This window comes from Piliocolobus tephrosceles, chromosome 4 (assembly GCF_002776525.5).
Source record: "Piliocolobus tephrosceles isolate RC106 chromosome 4, ASM277652v3, whole genome shotgun sequence".
Lineage (NCBI taxonomy): Eukaryota > Metazoa > Chordata > Mammalia > Primates > Cercopithecidae > Piliocolobus > Piliocolobus tephrosceles.
The window spans coordinates 52,242,287-52,264,278 of record NC_045437.1 but is presented as its reverse complement, the minus strand read 5'-3'; the positions used below and the strand labels follow the sequence as shown (position 1 = coordinate 52,264,278).

Below are 21,992 nucleotides of genomic sequence, written 5' to 3'. Positions count from 1 at the left end.
ATTGTGAATAGTGCTGCAATAAACATACGTGTGCATGTGTCTTTATAGCGGCATGATTTATAATCCTTTGGCTATATACCCAGTAGCAACTATAATATTTTTAGTATCCAGTGCTATGTTAGGAGCATATATATTCAAATTTACTTGAATTTAAATATAGTTATGCATCCTGTATTCTTATTTGCTAAATCTGGCCATCTTATCAATAAATACTGGAATGGTTCTGTGCCTAGGAGTTATCAGACATAGTCTCATAGGTACAGGCATGGTATGAATGGCAAGTGTTTAGAGGCATTATACATAGACATTCATTCAATATCGTTTTCGTGCACGTGTGTTGTGTGTGTCTGTGTGTGTGTGTGTTTTCCCCCGTAGCTGCTTAGTCACATGGGAGTCAGGACCATCTTTGCAGACAACCCCAAGCAGCTCTGATATATGATATACTGTACTCTTTGATGTCTAAAAGTTTGTGTGCATTTGCCCTATTACAATGCCTTCAGTAGTCACAGTGCTTTCTTTGTGGATCAAATAATGGGAGATGTAATGCATTTAATGAAATGGCTAGAAGAAAATGACCTGGCTTTCAAGCTTGAGAGATGACCATTTGGAGGGTGATTGGAGCAACCAAAAGACTACCTTCCCACTCAGCCCACTGATTCCCCATAAGCATGGCTGAATTCTCTAAGAAGGAATGCTAAGTAGCTGGCAAAACTATTACTGTAAAACATGAAGCATTGACCCTGGAGTTCAGGGCTACTTCATGTCATCTGAGCTTTCAGAAGTTGTCAGTGGCAACTGACAACTGATAGACCAGAAATGGAAAGGATGGATTCCAACCCTACACCTACCATTAATTTTCAAGCAGTGCAGAGGCAGTCATGATACTAATCTTGGCTTTGACTTTTCTCATCTTAAAAACAAGGGCATTGTTTTGTGAAGCAATTGGTGTTTTGTTAGGATTTAATTCAGCATGCAGGGTTGGATAACAATGGTTCTTAGATCCTTTTGCTTTGAAACCAGGCAGAGTGGGCATTAACTTTCCTCATAAGGGAGGAGGGAGAGCAGGTTACCCAGTTCCTAATTGAGATCTCTCACTTCAAAAGTAGGAACTTTTAACAAATGGCCATTTGAAGGCGCTGGAGGAGATGCACTATGGTATTTTTGAGGAAATATTTTATGGTTATGCTCTAGATTTCTTATTCATTGATCGATATTGACAAGCATTTCTTAAGACAAAAATATTACATTCTTCAGGTAACATACATAGATATTGTTGTTGAGAAAGTATTTGAAATCTATTGGAATAGCCCTAGCATGGAACTAGCAAGTGTTCCAAAGAAAGAGATGTGATTACATGATTATGAAATACATGATCATGTGAATTAGACCGTATGTAAGAGTTTCCTTGTAAAAATAGAGAAACTGTTAGGAAATTTAGACTTGTCTGGAAGTTTCTGCATAGGTTGTGATATGGAGTTTATTTTGTCACCTCTATGGCGGCTTTTCTTTTTGTTTCTCTTGTAAAACTACTGGTCCCCAACTCCTTAGCCTCTGTCATAACTGTTTAGATGTAGGGTGGTTGTCAGAAATGTTCTGTGTCTCAGGGTTGCCAGTGACATTTGAGGGCATCCATCAAAGCATCTTGGTGAGCAAAAGAGTGTCACTGAGTAGGATTCGTAATTTCTCCAAGAAGTAAGATATCAAATATAAGTTGTCCTCTGGGGTATTGAGGTTAATTAGCTTACCTTGAAAATATACATTATATTGTGGAGATGGTAGACTGTTTTTGAGATGGTTTTTAGAAGAGAAAATCACAGCTGTAAGAAGTGACATGGTCTCCTCCATATCAAGTTTAAGGCCTCTGAGTTTTCTTCATTATTGTTGTCATTATAAAACAAACACTTGAGCCAAACTTAAATATTCTTCTAGGCAATGTGTAACTAAATAATAATGAAAAATATGATCCTTGGGAGAAATATAAATGAGACACAGATGGAAAGTCAGTACACACAGACTCATGCATCTGGTTCTGTAAAGTCTAGTGTGTTTCACATGCAGGATATTGAGCTAGGTGTGACGTGGGGCTACAAAAACAGATGAGATGCACAAGTTACAGTATAGTAGAACATACTGCATACATAAATAAATGGCATTCTGTACATGTGTACCTACACATAGCAGTGGGTGGTGTGATGGGGGAAGGTAAGGGTAGTAGCCTTCCTGGTTGGCACCATTGGCATTGAATCCTACTTGTGGAGTCCATTCCAGTGGTACCAGAATAGGTAAAAGCATCCTGGAGGGGGACCTGAACTATCACTGAGCACAAATTGTGTGTTCAATTTTGTGCTGGGCACTTTAACATGTGTTACCTACTATCGTCATCACTAGAGGTAAGGAAATCGAAGCTCAGAGAGGTCAAGTTGTTTATCCGGGGCTCTCTAGCTACTAAATGGTGAAAGGAGGATGCAAACTGATGTCTGACTGCCTTTCCATTCTGTACTCCTGAGTCCACCTGGTGGATGAAACAAGAACCGGGTATGCTCCAAGTTCTCAGTGCTGGAGAGAATTTGATCTGATCTGAAGATGACAAGGAGGAGGACTGTTTCCAGGAGGAGCTGTTTAACATTGAAAAGTAGAGTGGATAAAAAGTAATAATTTATTTTGGACCTTTTGTCAGATGGTATGATAGGTTCTTTGTTTACATTCTAAATTAGTTCTCATCACCTCATAAGATTGGTATCATCATCATTGTACAGCATGTTTATGGTAACTGAGACTTAGAAGGTTAAGCCTATCCAAAGTCACATGGTGGATACATGATAGTAGCCAGGGTTTGATTTTAGGATTTAAACCTCATGCCTGGGACCTTTGGTGATAGACTTGAAATCAACAGTTTGATTTTACAAGTTTAGAAATTAAGGGTCTTTCAAGGATCTGGAGGTGAACACATTTAGATGGAGTGAAATCTTAGGGTTGCACTGACTGGATTGAGAAGTCGTAGTGTGATGGGGAGGAGGAAGAGATGACTCTTATTCATTTGAATATTATTTTAAAGAGGGCCAGGTACTGGTCCTCAGGGAGGTTTTAGAAAGGTGTAGATAAGGCAGCTGGAGAGAGGGAGGATGGAAGAGGGAGCTGACAAGTAGTTTAACAGCTGTTCCACATATCCACAAAATGACTCTGAGAAAAAATGGTTCTATTTATTTGCCGTTTCCTTCCATATATCTTGCCAGCAGCATTCATCAATATCTGTCATTTCCCAGGGAGGTTAGACATGTCTAGCAATTCATTCTACTGAATTATATTTCAATACGTGAATTGAGGGAGACCAGATTGCAGATGTTAACACTGACCTCTGCCCAGCATTGCACAGACACCGCCACCACCCACCTCTTTGGGTGCCCTCACTCAGGCAGACATTCATTCTAAGCAACGCTGCTTGATGTCAGAATCTTGTTACCATGTTTTCATTAGTGTAGGCTCTATTTAATACTTCTTTAAAAATCAATTTTAGTTGTCACATTAGTCTTTGGTCTCTGCAACTGGAGTTTGGGGCCAAACCATTATTTATTTTTTGATAAGAATTTTAAATCCAGAAAAATGCTAGCTGAAGGACAACTGCGTTGGTGGTCTGGGTAAAACAGGGAGTTGGTGGCCAGGGCTGGGCCTTACTGAAGAATGGGAGAATTTGCTGGGTGTTGGTAAGCCCAAAGGCAGTGATATGCTTGTAATAATAGAAACATTATAGCTTACCAAGCTTTGTCACATGTATTAATTTGGTTCTAATATCTGCCCTTATTAGAATTTGACTGAGAGTGATAATCTTGGTAGATAAGAAGAAATACTGTTTTTTTTTTTTTTAGGAACAAGTTAAGGGAAATCAAAAGAAAGGTCAAATATATTTCTCTTTAAGTCTGACTTTAATGTGTTTCCATTTAAAAATAAACTATGTGTTAGCATTTTTGCTCTTTTATCATATCATGGCAAGAGTAACAGGGTGGCTATCTATGATTGAGGGTGAAAAGATGACTTTATCTTTGAATCACCTTGCCATATTACCCATACCAAAAATTATTCTGAACACTGCAGCTCTGGTTCACAGTGGCAGTGGCAGCTTGAGTTTCTGCTCCATAGCCTCATGGTTTGTTCAAAGACTTTGATTTCTGTATTGTAGACATGTATGTTCTATCATTTTTCACCCATCCCTAGTTCTCTCACAGCATGGAATTGGGCTTTTTAGTGACTCCTTAAAACATTTGTCAGGTACTTAGTCTGCCTGGGCTTGCCTGAAAGAAAAACTTCTGTTACCCGTACCCCTTGCTAGGAGCTTCTTTTCACAGTGATGCTCTGACTCGCTCACCAGGCAAATTTTATAGTTAGCAATGTGGTGTTGGCATTCTATGTTAAGTATGGAATGCTGGTGATAATATTCTAAAAAGTGAAATTGGGCATCTCTGGTGGATTTGAATCTTGTGGAAAAACAGTTTAGCAAAAAAATTTGAGTCTTACAATCTTGATTAAGATCTTGATGCCCTCTTGGCATCACCCTACTCCCAGAACCAGTCTTCCAAAAGACTTGCAGGTGCTCTTGGTCCGGCTTTCAGTTTCCTTGTCAGTTGGAGATCATTGGTCAGTAGTCAGTGATGTCTTTAAGCACTTACAGTCAAGGCTCTGCTTTGGACTTCCCTTGTGTGAGTAAACACACAGCACTTTTTTTTTTTTTTTTTAAAGGCTAGAATAGCAGTTCAATATAGGAGTCAGTGAACTTCTGCACTTTCTGGTCACAGATCTGTTGGTTTCTCAAATTGTATTCATTTATGCCATTAAGAAGAGTGATTTAGCAGCATTGTTGATGCTGTCTAGATACAGTCATTCTTTTGCAGTGAGGACAAGAAATTGGAAGTCAGTCACCCATGTGAGTGGAAGATGAAGGGAACCATGTCTCTGTTGTGGGAGCACAGCTGAAGATGAATAAGGGAAGCTGTAATTGCCTGTGAGGATGACAGTCATGACGATGAGGGAACAAATGTTTAGGAGTGAGCAATGGGGCAGAGAAGAAGAATCTTTTGATGGCTGGAATTAGGGTGATGGCTGCTGAGTCATGAATTCTGCCCAGATTTAGACAGTGACTCTTTGCGGTCTTTGCCCCTTCTTCATTTCTTAAGTTTGACAGGTTCTTTAAAAGCTCATTTCCTCTAACTTATAAATGACTGGGAGGGCTTATGTTATAAAGTATAATTTGCAAAAGCAGGTGGTGGTATAGTTAATGTGGATACATCCTTTTGGACAACAAAAAGGATCTCCTTATTTTTTCCTCTATAAAGCACTGTGGTATTGGCCAAGCAAGGGATTAGGGGGCAGGTTAAACACTGGTAAAATATATATATATCAAAATTTACCATTTAACTATTTTTACATGTATAATTTAATGGCATTAAGTACAACCATCAGCACTTTCCATCTCCAGAATATTTTCATCATTCCAAACTGAAACTTTGTACCCATTAAACAGGAACTCCCCATTCCTCACTCCCACCAGCCCCTGTAAACCACTGTTATACTTTCTATGAAAGAATGCATTTGACTATTCTGGATACTTCACATAAATGGAATCATACCGTGTTCAGAATTGGTTCCTTTTGATAGTTTCTTGGTCTCGCTGACTTCAAGAAGAAAGCTGCGGACCTTCGTGGTGAGTGTTAAAGCTCTTAAAGATGGTGTGTCCGGAGTTTGTTCCTTCAGATGTGTCCAGAGTTTTCCTTCTGGTGGGTTCGTGGTCTCGCTGACTTCAAGAATGAAGCTGCGGACCTTCGTGGCGAGTGTTACAGCTCTTAAAGGGGGTGTGGACCCAAAGAGTGAGCAGCAGCAAGATTTATTGTGAAGAGCAAAAGAACAAAGCTTCCAGTGTGGAAGGGGACCCCAGTTGGTTGCTGCTGCTGGCTTGGGTGGCCAGCTTTTATTCCCTTATTTGGCCCCGCTTGTGTTCTGCTGATTGGTCCATTTTACAGAGCACTGACTGGTCCATTATACAGAGTGCTGATTGGTGCGTTTACAATCCTTTAACTAGACACAGAGTGCTGATTTGGTGCGTTTTTACAGAGTGCTGATTGGTGCATTTACAATCCTTTAACTAGACACAGAGCACTGATTGGTGCGTTTACAATCCTCTAGCTAGACAGAAAAGTTCTCCAAGTCCCCACTAAACCCAGGAAGTCCAGCTGGCTTCACCTCTTAATACAATGTCTGACCTTTTGTGACTGGTTTATTTCTTTCAGCATGTCTCCAAGGTTCATCCATGTTATAACACAAGTCAGAGTTACCTTCCTTTTTGAGGCTGAGTAATATTCCATTGATATATATATATAATTTTGTTTATCCATTCATCCCTCCATGAATACTTGAGTTGTTTCCTCCTTTTGGCTATTGTGACTAATGCTGCTATGAACATGGGAATACAGATATCTATTTGAGCCCCTACTTTTACTTCCTTTGTGTATTTACCCAGAAGTGAGATTAAGCAAGAGAGATTTTACTAGATACAGGGGAAGGTAAAATGGTGAGAATGTCCCTCCTTCCAGGTTAGTGGTGGGTATGAACTTTCTGGGAGCTGCTTTGAGAGCTTCAGTAGAGATGTCTAGGCAAAGAGAGGCTGTTAGCCAAAACCTATTAACCTATATACCTGTAAAGATATAGGACGAGAGAACAAGGTTTGGCAACAGAGCCTGTGCCCTGTCTGCCTGCTCATGGCACCAATTCAGTGCCAGCTTGCCATTGTTCTTTTTGTTTCTATTCTCTTAACTTCTGCAGTGCTACCCTTGTTCTTCCTGCCTTCCTTTTATAGCCGTCCTTAAAATCTCCCCAAAACCCTTGATAGCAATATCTGGGCCACTTCAGCTTCCCCTTTTCCTGGTTGGTACCTTAGAGGGATGTACATATTTTTTTCAGAGTTCTCCTGTATGATTGAGAACCAGAGATCATATCAAGAGAGAGCTTTGTTATGTAGTTACTAGGTCTTATTTTCTCTTTGATGTCCTGCTTGTAGTCCAAGAAAAATAACCTAAAATGTAAGACTATGGACTGGCTAATAAATATATGTTGCACTTCAGGTGATACGGAACTTTTTTAATGGAAGCTTTCAAATCTAGTCAGGTACCATTATTCCCCAGTGATAAAGTATGGCCACTCTGCTAAAATTATTGGAGACTTGGTATTTTTCTACTTCAGAGGGATACTTTCAGCTTTGGGGTGCCTTGAAAGCATGTATCATGGCTGGGCACAGTGGCTAACACCTGTAACACTCCTAGCATTTTGGGACACCGAGATGGGTGGATCACTTGAGGTCAGGAGTTCGAGGCCAGCCTGGCCAACATGGTGAAACCCTGTTTCTACTAAAAATACAAAAATTAGGCAGGCCTGGTGGTGGGCACCTGTAGTCCTAGCTACTCGGGAGGCTGAGGTAGGAAAATCGCTTGAACTGGGGAGGTGGAGGTTGCAGTGAGCCGAGATCGTGCCACTGTACTCCAGCCTGGGGGACAAGAGCGAGACTTTGTCTCAAAAAAAAAAAAAAAAAAAAAACCAAAAACAAAAAAGAAAACAAACAAAAACACACACAAAAGAAAACACATTCCAGGAGAGGTAATATGTAGGCTTGATAGAACCAAGGCATGATCTGGGTCTAGATTCAGTAATGTATTTATTTTAATATACATATAACCATACAAGGCTACAGAACTTTCCACTCTGTTAACTAGAGGCCTTTTGGCTCAAACAGCAAAAATAACCAGTACAAAAAGTCCATTCAAACAACCCACACCTCTGTGGTTGAGATTTGACAAGCTCTTGTATCAATCCGTCCAACTGAATCCAGCTTTAATACAGACCTTTATTTATTGCCTCTAAATTTCTAGTCATGCCAGTAGAAAACATTTGATACATGTTTCAATAAGCATAGTAGAATTTTAGAAACATTTTTCCAAAGAACACAGAGCTAATCCAGTTCCAGTTGTAACAACAAGTTCAGTTCGGTATTAAAATAGAGCAGCCAGATTGCTAGGCAAGCTCACCTCTCATACGACAAATTAGAAATGGTATTATCCATTAATTTCTACCGTGTGCAGCTGAATAATGCCATTGACAGATGCTAATTTTCTTAAATTGTAGGCAGCAAATGATGCATGAATACGACAGCAACACACTTTTTAGAGGCTCTTGATAGTCATCAAAAAGTGAATTTATGTAAAGTTCAATGTGATCACTATCAACTATAGTATCATGTTAGTGCCTTCTAATGACTGTCTTAAATCCATCTGTTGTCCTCTTTTCTCTATTAACACTAATGGGGGTCTAGGCAGGAATAAAATATCCCATGTGTTGTATTAACAGACCCTCCAATTTGTAACATTCATATGATTCCTCAGGACAAGACCTATGCAAATAACGACATCTAAAATCTAACCCATCATTGCATTATAAGCATTTCATTGTATATGTATGTAAGTGCTTCCTAATTTTTTTCCAGTGGTTTAACAAAATTTTATTTCTGCTCACTTTATAATTTAATGTGTGTTGGGTAGCTCTTGGTGTTTCTTATTTTTTAAGCTTATATTTATTGAGTGTTCATTCTATATTTTCTATTTTTAGATTTTACAACAGCCCTAAAGTTTGGCCCTGTTCTACGCAGGAACCTGAGGTTTAGAGAAATTCATGTTATAAGTGAAGGGAATTTAGAACAGGAACTCAGCAGTCTGACATTAAAGTCAACCACGACTAGAGCAATTAATTTTTTACCCTTACTGGCAAGGATGTTTCTGTCCTGTTGGGCTTGAAGAAGGTGTTATATAAAAATATGGGCTAAGGACAGATCAGTTACTGGATGTCAAAGTCTTGTCTTTTGGGTTAGGCTGTTGAGGTAACAAAGGAATTGAAGGCACACCTTTGGTCTTGTTACGAAGACTGGACTTAAACGAGATAGCCATAAATGTACATGATGTTAAATTGAGTGATTTCAGATAAGGACGAGATGGCATGCATGCTTGTTCTCAGTGGTCTCTGCTTGCTTTACGGTATCCTGTGAGATGTAACAAAACTGCAGTATTCAAAGCGTGGCTCAGAGTGTGGGGAGAGAAAGGGCATGGCTCAGGTGTTCCTTTCTTTGTGTTCCCCAGCACTGGGTGCTGGTTCTGGATTCTGTTCAGAGTCCAACTTCTCATTGAACCATGCGTAGTCTCATTGAGCCAGGGTCCTAGCTTATGAATTTCCTGTACTGAGGCCTTACCTGGGAGTTATGCCTGCTTTTGTTTCGCCCTCTCACTGGCAGAGAGAGAGAGCCTTTCCCAGTCCCTGTTGCTGTGACTTTGATGTTGAGATTCCTCATGGTACCTCTCTGCTACCATTCCCCATCTAATTTTTCCCCTGGCTCCTTGCTTTTCAACCTAGGACCTAGGAGTCCTCCATGATCACCCAGACCTCTGGGGTCCGTGACCTGGGCCATAGGAACTACCATCTTGAGGAGTTGAGGGAAGATGCTCCTGACTAGTTTGCCATGCAAGAATACAAAATGCATTTTTTTGCTATGAATTATTAAAAGTAATATTATAAAATAGGTACAGAAATTAATAGAGAATAATTCTATACAACTCCATATACCTATCGGCCAGCTTTATCAAAGCTTAATATTTGCTACATTCTCCAGATACATTAAAAAATTTCTTATTAAATTTATTAAAACCACAAATCAAAAACTTAATTCCTCATTTACACTTTAAAGTTGAAGTGCAAACCCTACTATTATTCCCTGCTGGTACTTTTTAGAACAATAAAATATTACCGATCCAAAATACTCCTCCCTGCACCCACCCCTCATTTTCTCTGCCAGAGATGGCTACAATTCTGAATTTGCTCTTTATCACTTACAAGAAGAAATATTATTTGTTTCAGTATCTTTCAATATGATTCTTTTGTGTGTGTGTGTGACCTGGCCTAAGTACCCAGTTACCATGTTTTATTCTGTTGCTATGGTGGTGGTGGAGGATGCACGTCTTATGATAATATGAAGTGTGATAGTATATTGACTGCTTTTCCATGTCCTAGGTCGAGTGACTAAGTGTATTATCTCCTTTAATCTTATCTACCACTTTGTAAGTTATTATCCCCTTTTAGAGATGGGAATATTGGGGGCTTGGAATTCAATAAGTTGCTCAACTGCATGTGACTGTAAAAACTGGGTTGCAGACTGAGCATGGTGGCTCATGCCTGTAATCCCAGCACTTTGGGAGGCTGAGGTGGGCGGATCACTTGAGGCCAGGAGGCGGAGGTTGCAGTGAGCCAAGATTGTACCATTGTACAACATGGTAAAACCCCGTCTCTGCTAAAAACAAAAATTAGCTGGGCATGGTGGTGTGTGCCTATAATCCTATCTACTTGGGAGGCTGAGGCAGGAGAACTGCTTGAACCCGAGAGGTGGAGGTTGCAGTGAGCCGAGACTGTGCCATTGTACTCCAGCCTGAGTGAAATAGTCAGACCCTGTCTCAAAAAACAAAACAAAACAAAACAAAACAAAACAAAACACCCTAGGTTGCAGACCCATTTGTGCCTGATTCCAAGCCTGTGGTTTGAATCACTCTGCTCCCATCTTTCCAGGTGCTTTTCTCTCTTAATATATGTTATTTTTGTATACATATAGAATCATTCTATCTTAATTTATAACTTGTTCTTCACCTAAGCATATGTGGTGAATATTTTCCTGGGGTAGATTGGGCTTTCGAGTCAGAATCCTGATTTTTGCCTATTTGTGTAGCTGTATCCCCTTGCCTAGTTATGTACCTCTCTGGGTTTGAAGTGGAGATAATAATACCTATCCCATACGATTGTTAGGATGTGGCAGTGCCTGGTATATAATAAGGCTTCAGTGTATTTTAGCTATTATGTTATACTTGTAAAGGAAATTTAAGAAAATTATCTGTTCAGTGGTTTTCTTCCTGTTGAGACTTCACCAATTATTGTTCTAATAGTATGGTTTCCCTGCATTTCAGTCAAAAAACATTTATTGAACATTTACTAAGTGCCAGGCCCTATAACAGGTACTGGGGATACAGAAAAGAATCAACTTATTTCCTCACATCAGGGGAATTATATAGAGACAATCTAATAATTATTTTCTGTTTTGTATTATTATTATTATTATTATTATTATTATTATTATTATTATTATATTTGTTGAGATAGGGTCTCACTCTGTCACCCAGGCTAGAGTGCAGTGGTATGATCTTGGCTCACTGCAACCTCTGCCTCCTAGGCTCAAGCAGTCCTCCCATCTCAGCCTCCTGAATAGCTGGGACCACAGATTTGGCTACCACACCTGGCTAACTTTTTAATTTTTTGTAGAGATGGGGCCTCACTATGTTGCCCAGGTTGGTCTTGAACCCTTAGGCCTTGAGCCTTGAGCCCTTGAGGAACTGCTCACCTCAGCCTTCCAAAGTGTTGGTATTACAGGCGTGAGCCACTGCCACCCAGCCTAATAATTATTTTCTACTAAAGGAAAAAAAAGATTTGTTGAATTCTTCACTGAATAAAAATACTTTGCCTTTAATTTTTTCTATTTTACATTAAATTCTCCCAAGTTTTTTTTTTTTTAAATCTACCCTCAGTTTTCTTTAAAATGAAGCATATGGAGGCAGAACAACAGTGAGACTATAGTGGGTTCTCTCCATCATGTAAACTTTGGCGTCATATAGCTTCTGTACCTCTTATCGTTCCCTTTCCAAAACATGAACAAAGAAAATGCAAATAAACTACAAATAAATAAATACAAATAAAATATAGAAAATGACATAGGAGGGAGAAAAAAATGGATTCAGATTATTAGAGGTGTATATATTTTTAACAAGTGAGCCCTTCAAATACTGAGTGATTTCTGTATTAAAGAAACCATTTATCCCTGTAATATTAATGCAGCATTCCTAAATGCAATCTATAGTTTTCCTGCTCTTCCTCATTAATTACCTGCTTTTGGGCCTACAGGGGACCTATTTCTCAAAGCCATTCTTAGTTCAGCTTTTAGTTCACATTTCAAAATAAGGCAAGGAAAAAATTAAAATTCTAGATGTCAAATGCAACATACCTTGTCCAAAAATATGTCTGAATGTTTTCGAGATGGTGATCAGAACCACAGAGGTTCACTATCACGGAATCTTCAATGATAGTGTTTAAATTAATTGACATTTGCTGCATTTATTTGCTTGGAAAAGGTCAATCTATTATGTGGAGTTGGCAGGAAGCAGGTGACAAAAATCAGTGTCACATTTTGTTTTTGCAAGAATATATAGGTTGTAGAAAGAAAGTCTAGAGGAAAATCACTAAAGTGTTGATAGTGGTTTTCTTTGGTGTGATGATAGGTAATTTTTGTTCCTTTGTATATATTTGCATTTTCTTCTTGTGAATGAAAAGTCTAGCCCAAATAAAGAGGATACTTTTCATTTTTACTGCTGTTATGGCTAAATAGTTAACACTTACTGAGTACTGTACTTACAAATTTCTCTAATGCCCTCAATAACTACATAGTCAAGTCTATCGCCCCCATTTTAGAGATGGAAAAAACCAAGTCTAAGAGAGACTAAGTTTCCCAGTGTCATTCGGCTACAGAGCAGGATTTCAAAAGAAGATCTAATTTTTCTCCAGAGTCTGTGCTTTCACTCTATAATAAAAGAGTGGAAAAGCAATTTTGGCAAAATAAGCCATTTTTTCCTCTGCAACTAAAATACAAATTTTTGAAAGCACTTGGCTTAAATAAAGCAATGGACTTCTTCACATGGACAATTGATGGGAGATGCCCCTAGCTCCTGTGCTTTGACAGTGCTGGTAGTTAGCATGTACAGTAATGGTAAACTAGTTAATATACTGCAATCGTTATTAACCAGTGCAATATGCTTGTGGGATGCATGCCTGAGGGAAGAATGAGGAACAGATGTTACCTGTGCTACAGGGCCACCAGCTATGCATGCTGTAATCCCTCATGATTCTGGACAGGAATGAGACTGGAGTCCCCAACACATGGCCCTCAAATGAGAGTCTCTGTGTGGTCTGCCATCTTGTCATTGTCTGTTTTTTTGGAAGAAAATGTCTACAAGCCCTTTCATCGTTAAGTAAATATTTATTGAGCAGCTATTATGGCCAGCAATTATGCTAATATTGGGGCAAAACAGATGAAAATTAAACACAGTCTCGACTTTTACTGACCTTTATTGCTATGTGAATATTCATATCCATCCTAACTTTCCTGAAGTCAAAAACCATTTCTTGTGTGTTAATATTAGTCAAGTCCATGTACCAAGGAAGTAACATAGTGTGAATTGGTTCAGCTGTTTGACTTTTAAAAACATATATGTATATATTAGAGTTCAAGGTTGATGGAAATTGCTCAGTGTACCTAGACTGACACTGATGTCCTGATTTATGCAAATGGATATAATTATGTATCCCACAGACAAGGTTGGATGGCCACCTGCACTTCAGAGAAAAAGGGCTGGGGGAGAGGCACCAGCCCCATTTCATCTTGAAAGAATTCTGCTTCCTTTTGTTGGTCACGATCTCCACTTTGTAGATTATTTTATAATTGAGTCCTAGATCACTTTCCATATTAGATTTTTTCAAAAAACACTTACAAATGCACACGTTTGCTTCTGTGATGCTAAGAATGCTTTGTGTACTTAGATACATTCTCAACACATTCCCTTGGTATAGGCAGATGGAAAAAAAAAAAACCTCATCCTACCTTGATGAGGCTACACTCAAGCAGGAGATGATGTTGGAGGTCAGGGCCAGACCCTGCCACTGGATCTCCTGACTTAATTAGAACACGTTTTCCCAGGTTGCTATTAATAAATGTTATTAGTGGGTATGGCAGAAGTAATACAGAACAAGGTTGGCCAGGAATAGACACCCAACCCTCACCCCCATTGCAATAAGACTACTGCCGTCTGCCTGTCACTTACATTTTCTTCTCTTTAACTCCAACAGGGAGATACCTCCTTCCAAACCCGGTGGCAGGACAGGCCTGGCAGGCCTCTGCAGAGACGTCCAACCTCGTGCGCATGCGCAGCCAGGCCCTGGGCCAGTCGGCGCCCTCGCTCACCGCCAGCCTGGTGAGTGTCCGCGGGCGCCGGTGGAGGCTGCTCCAGCTCACCACCTCCCTGGGGACAATTTAAGTTAATTGAGTTTAACTATATTTAAACGTACCCACGTGTGACGTTAAGCACAGATTTGGCAATGTGAAATTCCTTGCTTTCAATGTGCTAATTTCTACGCCTGTACCCAGTTTGGAGGATTTCTCTCAATTTTGGCCTCATCTCTACCCGTCTCCCAAAAGAAAAGAAAGTATTTCTAGGCCTTTTTGTAGCTTTTTATTTGGAAAGAATATAAAACTTATGGAAAAGTTGCAAGAATAAGAAAAATTCTTAGAATACCAGTTTATCCTTTATCTAGATTTGACTAATTAACGCCTTGCCCAATTAGCTTAATTTCCTTTCTCTTTATGTGTATGTGTATGTATGTGTGTATATGTACATACACACATGACTTTTTGAGCTATTTGAGAGTGCATCATCTATATGTCATAGACCTTCGTTATCACGGTTATCAACTGGAGTAAATTTATGACTGATACAATCCAGTTATCTACTCTGTCACCTGTATTTCAGTTTTATCAATTGGCTAATTAATGTCCTTTATAGCATTTTCCTTCTTCCAGTGTAGGATCCAGTCTAGGGTCATGTATTGCATGAAATTGTCCCTCTCTTTAGTCCCCTCTCATCTGGGATGTTTCCACAGTCTTTATCTTTTATGACATTTGACACATTTTTGAAGAATTGTTTAATGGCTTGTTTTTAAGGGAATATTTCTCATATGTGTTTGCTCTCTCCTCATGGTGAGATTCAGGGTTTTGCATTCCAGGCAAGAATACGAACGACACTGGTGATGTCATGTCCTCTTAAGGAATGAGCTCTGGAGACCCATCACATCCATCTGCCCCTCTCTGTGATGTTAATTGCGATCATCCGGTCAAAGTGTTGCCTGATTTCTCTCTGTAGTTACCACTTTCTCTCTTGCAATCTATGAGCAACATGGGAGGTACTTTTAAGCAATGCAAATACGCTTTTCATCAAAATTTCCCCAAGAATCCATTGGTGATTCTTACCTGGATCACTCTTTTCTGTGTTTGAAAATGGTGATTTTTCCAACTTCAGCACTCTCCATAAATACATGTGTATTTGTTAGCAGCATGGACTCACACATTTCTATTTTTTCCCCAGTGTAGACTTTTATATTTAACATGCTTATTAGATTTTTTTTTTTTTTTTTTTTTTTGTGCTGGTGGCCCTTTCCTACTTTTGGCCTTTGGCTCAACTTAGAAGTCTGTACAAGTTACTTTTGCATGGCTGGTAGGGTTGTATGATATGGAAATAGATTTTTAAACATTTTTTATTGATGAAGATGCAAATGATATATAAATCAACGTATTGTGTCTTCTAATTTTATGCATTGGTAATAAATTATGTTGGATATTTGGAAATAATGCAGTAATGGATAGAGATTTTGTTCAGGTCTAGCCTCTAGTCCTGCTTTTGCCATTAGATAGCTGTATAAACTTGGACAAGTCCGTCTCTCAGATTCTCTCACCTCATTTGTACCTGTAAGGTGAAAAGAGGCATTAAACAGTCTATAAAGTCCTTTCTTCTCTGGAATTCCCTGATTCTTCTTTCAGAATAATTTTGAATGTGTGAAATAATTATTTTTAAAGAAATTTCTTTCAGGATATTTTTTGACTTCAAAATTGACTAAACCAAAATTCATCTTTTTTCTCTCATGAAAATACTGGGACTTTAAATTCATTTTTATTTTCATTTTTAGGGAAAAAGTCTTGCTTTTTCGCCCAGGCTGGAATACAGTGGCGCCATCATAGCTCACTGCCACCTCAAACTCCTAGGCTCAAGGGATCCTCCTGCCTCAGCCTCCTGATTAGCTGGGACTACAAGCGCATGCTACTGTGCCTGACTGGGGCTTATTTTTAAAAGATACAATTAACGTGATGGTAGAGAGCATTTTCCTCCATCCTACCCCCAAGTCCAAAGGGACTTTTTCTCCTTAGGGAATTTTATTAAAAGCTTATTTTACTCTGATTATTTACTTTTTAAGGAAAGAGGAAAATACTTCACAATTCATGATTTTTTTTTTTGACGGAAGTGCTTTTTTAGCTACTGCAACTTTATTCTTCACACCTAAATAGTAATCCTGTATGTTTATTGTCAAGTCAGTCATTGTGATTCAAACAACACTGTCACAAATACATGACAGTGATAATATGTCTTCTTAAGTAATATATCTTCTTTTTGTTTGTTTGTTTTTTGAGACGGAGTTTCTCTCTTGTTGCCCAGGCTGGAGTGCAGTGGCACAATTTTGGCTCACGTTCAGGCGATTCTCCTGCCTCAGCCCCCGAGTAGCTGGGATTACAGAAGTGCACCAGCATGCCTGACTCATTTTTGCATTTTTAGTAGAGACGGTGTTTTGCCATGTTGGCCAGGCTGGTCATGAACTCCTGATCTCAGGTGATACTCCTGCCTCGGCCTCCCAAGGTGCTGGGATTACAGGCATTAGCCACCATGTCCAGCCATTCTTAAGTAATATATCTTTTTACTAATACTAATGGTCACATACCAAGACACAGAAACTGACTTATTCACTGATGAAATGCATGTCACGTGACCTAAGATATTTGGAAAGAGGATGCAATAAGAACTATCAGTAGAAAACATGAGAAGAGTACCTCCCAAAATCTATCAGATGATATTGTTATCAAGGAATCACTTAAATTATTAGCTTGTTTACCTGCAGGTTTTTGTGTTTATAGTGTTTGCTTCATATAACACTGGGGAAAATGCTGAAATACCATGTAGAAAACACTTATAATAGTACCTGGCATATAACAAGTCACAAATGTTAGCAATATTATTATTTTCTGTTGTTGTTACTATATTGTAGGTAAGCTTGGGCACAGAAGCCAGAATGTGAAGAGTCATTTACTACTAGATAGTGAATATTTAAAATTTAACCCTTATCTTTCCCTTCAGAGAGTTCATTAGTTCCTAATTGTAGTCTATGGAAAACTCTTTGCCCCTCACCTTCTGTTGTATTAAGAGCAGCAGCCAGAGAAGAGCTGCCAGACGGATGACCATCTTGATTTCCTTATTACTCTGCTGCCATGTGCCCAGATTTCGATGCCCTATCACTTATGTTGACATGTCACTCGAGTACATGTTAGTGACCTTTTCTGCTTTTGGTACCCCTTGTCAAACCACACAGTTAAAGGGGCATTAAAGTTTATCTGTTTTGTTTCTGCCTCATTTAGATTGGATTATATCAAAATTATCTCTGCCAATTACAGCTAATAGATCTGAGAGAGAATTGTGCTGAAGAGGTGGGAATGTACACCTTGTAGAATTTTGTTCTTTGTGTTTATGCCAAATATCTCTCTGCTAGACTGCAAGCCCCTTGAGGGCAGAATTCTTGTCTGAATTTTACTTTTTACTTTTCACTGCTCTCAGCACAAGGCCTTGCACATAGAAGGTGTTCAATAAATAATGTTGAAGGAACAAATAATTATTTATGGAAAAGTGACTTTTTTTTTAGTTGCAAAGTGAGCATGATGGTGTGATTCTTCATGCTGTAATGTGGCCTAATAAGATCATCCATCTCAGATCTCTATGGCTTTGCTGTTCAGTGTGCATCTTACAATTGTGATTGGCCTTAAAGCCCATGTTACAGGCTAAATCCCATTTAGTGTCACATCAGCCCCTCAAAAAATATGGTGACAAAATTCGTGAAGAGATTATTAGTGTCTGCATTCAAGGAAATTTCATTAGTCTGCTTTTAAGCAACCATGTAGTCACATTTGTTTATATATTTTGTTGATTCATTGACTAAATTGAAGTGATATGTGTGTACAAGTATGGTGGGGACTGGAAAAACAAGGAACCAAACTGGCTTATGTCCAGATGATAGCATTACACTCGATATAACAGTTCCATGCCCAATTGCAACAACATACATTTCAGAAAAGTAGAGGCCCTCAACGTGGGAGGTATTAATATGTTAGTAAGATATAAATGAAGGCCCTGAGGTTTGGTAGGTATGAATTTTAGTAAATGCATGACCTTTAGTAATTTAAATGCCATAGGCAAGCTTGAAGGTATTGCTAACTACCTTCTCAAGGAAGAGATTAATTCCTAGCCTGAAGTATCTAGTTTTCCTTGGCAATGCTAAATGTAGTTGTGTTCCCTTTCCCAGACACATTGGGCATTTCAGATAAATGGCATGTTGCCAATTCATCCTAAGTAGCCTGGTAGCTGGCAGAATACATGCTCAGCCAGTGTCCGCCTGCTGGGACACCAGCCGGGAGTGCTGATGAAGTGTCAGATGTATACTTCATATACATTAATCTGAAGAGGGGAAAACTCATTTTCCCATTTGCTTCCTCCATCTTTTTGTCCCTCCCCACACACATGGGTAGTTTATCACAGAAGTCATAGTCGTCTAAAGCTGGGGGATTTATACAGATGCTGCTTTCTGGCAAGAAAGATGGAAATTTCAGGAGGCAAAAGCAGGACTAGTGGCAACTTATTTCTTTGTAGGAAAATAAGGTTGTAAGCCTTGATGCTGGAAGTTTAAAATGGCTTCTGTGGCCATCACCAGAAATATTCACTCCATTTGTACTTGGAAGTAATAGACAGATGGCAGAAGCACCATGAACGTTAGTTTCCGGTAATTTTCTCCAGTTTTCTGTTTAGTTGGAATCCTGTGCCTCATCTTTTTTGTGTGAAGGTTTCATTCACATTCTTCCCATTGAGGTCTTCCTTGGCCATCCTGTTTCAAACTGTTCCCTATATTGCTTGCCACCTATTTCATTTCCTTCATTTTTCTCCATAGCTTATCACTGTCCAGTATACCATATCGTTTGCTTATTTTATTATATATCTCTTACTACTCTAATGTAAATTTCATGAAGGCAGAGATAATTCTGTTTTCCCAGCTGTCTCCTCAGTGCCTAGAATAGTGCCTGGCACATAGTAGGGTGCTCAGTGAACTTGTTGAATGCATAAACATATGTTTCTTTTCTGTACATTTTCAGTGCTCTAGAACAGACTCTTGTATATTTATGGTTTTGTTTTTAATCTGTGATCAGTTTCTTGCTTACATTATGTAGCCTTACCAAGAAGCTATTCTTCAAGCCAGAGAGAAATTAGTTATGGAAACCTTATTCAGGAATTAAGCTGTAATCATTTAGTGAGAAAATGAGAATGAAAGGGAAAAGCAGAGTGGTTGAGAGCATGGGCTGCCTGAGCTCAACTCCAGCTTCTACCATTTATTAGCCTCAGTTAGGGCTAACTGTGTGGACTTCAGCTTCTTCCTTTGTGAAGTAGCACTAATGGTTGTAATAACCTCATAAGGTTATTGTGACAATTAAATGAATTAACTCTTGTGCGGTACTTTGCATAGTGCCTGTTACTCAAGAAATGCTCTCATCGATGTTCTTGGGGTTGGTAGGAAAAGTGTTTCTTGGAGGTTGTGAGGTAGCTTTAGGTGGGATGGTATTATCCAGAAGGGAAGAAAACAAGCACTTTTCCCTTAGATCATTTGAATTGAGGTAGGAATTTAACCTTTTTGTCCTTACTTGCATGATGTGGGAGTAGCTTGTTTCTTTCTTTCTTATCTTTACTCAAAATGTGCCAACCAAACTGAAAAATATCTTTCTAGAATCCTTAACATTTTTGAAGGGATAAGGTGCTTTCAAATGCTATATTTTAACTTTTAAATATTAGGTTAAGTGGCATAATTTTGTTTCTTCAGTGGCTATCTTTTGACATCGTATACATTTATTTTAATGGAGAAATTATATTTCATGATGTTCTATAAATATTAAAACCAAACTATTTAAACTGTAATATATTCAGAGAGCCTTGATGAATATTCATCTATTCCATTTGCAAAAAAAAAATGCATTATAAGAAGTCAGGGAAAATTTACTAAATGTATGCAAAAGTGTATTTTTCCTTTTTAATTCATTCAGAATGTAGAGACATAATGTCAGCATTTATTTAGGGTACAGACTTTATTTGCAGTCGTTTAATATTATATCAATACTTCATTAGCCTTATAGCTCAAAAACAAAAACCTGATCTGAAGTCCAATTAGTTAACTCTGAGAGAGTATCTGTTAAATATTGATGTAGGAACAATTTGAATGCCCTTGAATAAATTGCTTAACCAGAATTCATCTATGAATTAACATTTCTCTATTGCTGTTATGACTCAATTTAAAGGCTGCATAATATTCCAATATATGGATTTATCATAATTTACTAAACTGTTCCCTTTAGGTTATTTCCAAGTTTTTCCTACTGCAAATAATGGTGATGTGTAGATTTAAAATAAGTCCTTATTCACCTCTAATGATTTCTTCAGGTAGATTCTTGGGGTGGAATTATTGGGGCAAAGAATATAAGCATTGTTGACGTTCTCCATAGCCCTTGGTAAGCTGTTTTCTAGGAATGCCGTACAAATGTATACTTTTAGATTGGTAAAGTGCATCTCACTATACCCTGGTCAGCAGTCAATACTGTTATCTTTAAAACTTTGTTGGTTTGGTTATAAAATTATTCTTTTAAATGTATGCTTTAGCAAAATCGATATGGTTATTGGACCTGTTGAACTCTTATGCTAAAGCCAGTAGATAAAGCGAATGTGAAATTAGGGTTATCTGTGCTGCCTCCTGTAACATCTTTCTTTTATTCCCTAAATCAGCTTATCAAACCAACTGTTGGTAACCTGTATTGCTCTTGGGATACAGGAACTACTGAGTGTGATTACAGTGTGTGTAGCTGAAGGCATTATTCCACAGCTCAGAATTTTTTTCATCTGGAAAGTAGTAATCTCAATTGTGAAATAGTGCCTTCAGCTGTGGACATTATAATCAGAGTCTCTGGAGTGCTTGTATTCCAGGAGTAATACATCTCATAGTTATTACCCTCTGAGCTAGGTTCTGTTTATAGTGAAGGGATGAATTTTCATAACTCAGTGCTGAAATAGCGGTAGGGAGCCCTGAGCAGATTATTATAGGACAGGCCTAATCCATGAAGATCCATCTCATTATAGGCTCACCTGGGCCCATCCACAGAGTAGCTGCTTTAACATGAGTCTGTAAATCAAAGATCAGCTTACAATGAAGTCTAAAATCCTCTCTGTAATCCAACTACTGTCTCTGTGAAAAGATACTGTAAATGTGTGTTCTTATTGTAAACACGGCTGGGTGCCCAATGGGTAATTAGTAGGCATGTGAAGGGCATTGCGATTCGGTCTATGAAATATGTAGTGAAGACCTACATATTTGGGGGAGAAGTTTGTTTTTCCTAAAATGAAATTCCACTCAGAGCAGTCACTTAAAATGTCCATGTCTTAGTTTTTTTCTTCTTTTCATTTTGCAGAGGTTAAAAAATGTTCATTACCTTCTTTAGGTGTTATCCTTCCTGGAAAGGATTGGGCACCAGCTGGAGCAGCTCTCTGCATGGGTCTCTGCGTGGGTTTGCCTGGACAGACCAGCCAAGTGTGACTTCTTGTTATCAAAGGCCCATTTGACAGCCAGTGAGGCGAACGGTGCCCATATACATTATGTGGGTTTTAAAGAATAGAAACACATGCCCTCTTTTAGTTATTTACCATCACAGAGGGGAGCAAAACAAATTTGGAACAGCGGTACTACACATATATGTACATAGATCTCTATGTGTTAGAGCTTATTTATTGCCTATTTACCCAACTGGTATGCCCACTTAGGAGATGGTCAGCTTGTCCACCAAGCATAAAGAGATGATCCGTAGGGTGGTAAATGCCTGCACCTAGCTGTCCTATTCCTTACTGTACCTGTAGCACCAAGGGCAGTGCCTGATC

General features: G+C 38.8%; 1 protein-coding gene across 2 annotated transcripts in view; it reads left to right on the top strand.

Moving 5' to 3' along the window:
• The window catches only part of LOC111539887 (microtubule-associated serine/threonine-protein kinase 4-like), a 392,884-nt gene that overhangs the window by 176,587 nt on the left and 194,305 nt on the right, over positions 1–21,992 (top strand). For both annotated transcript variants that reach the window (XM_023207890.2, XM_023207892.2), the window contains exon 3: positions 14,014–14,138. In XM_023207890.2, the coding sequence (XP_023063658.1) occupies positions 14,014–14,138 (125 nt within the window). The remainder of the gene's footprint in view (positions 1–14,013; positions 14,139–21,992) is intronic.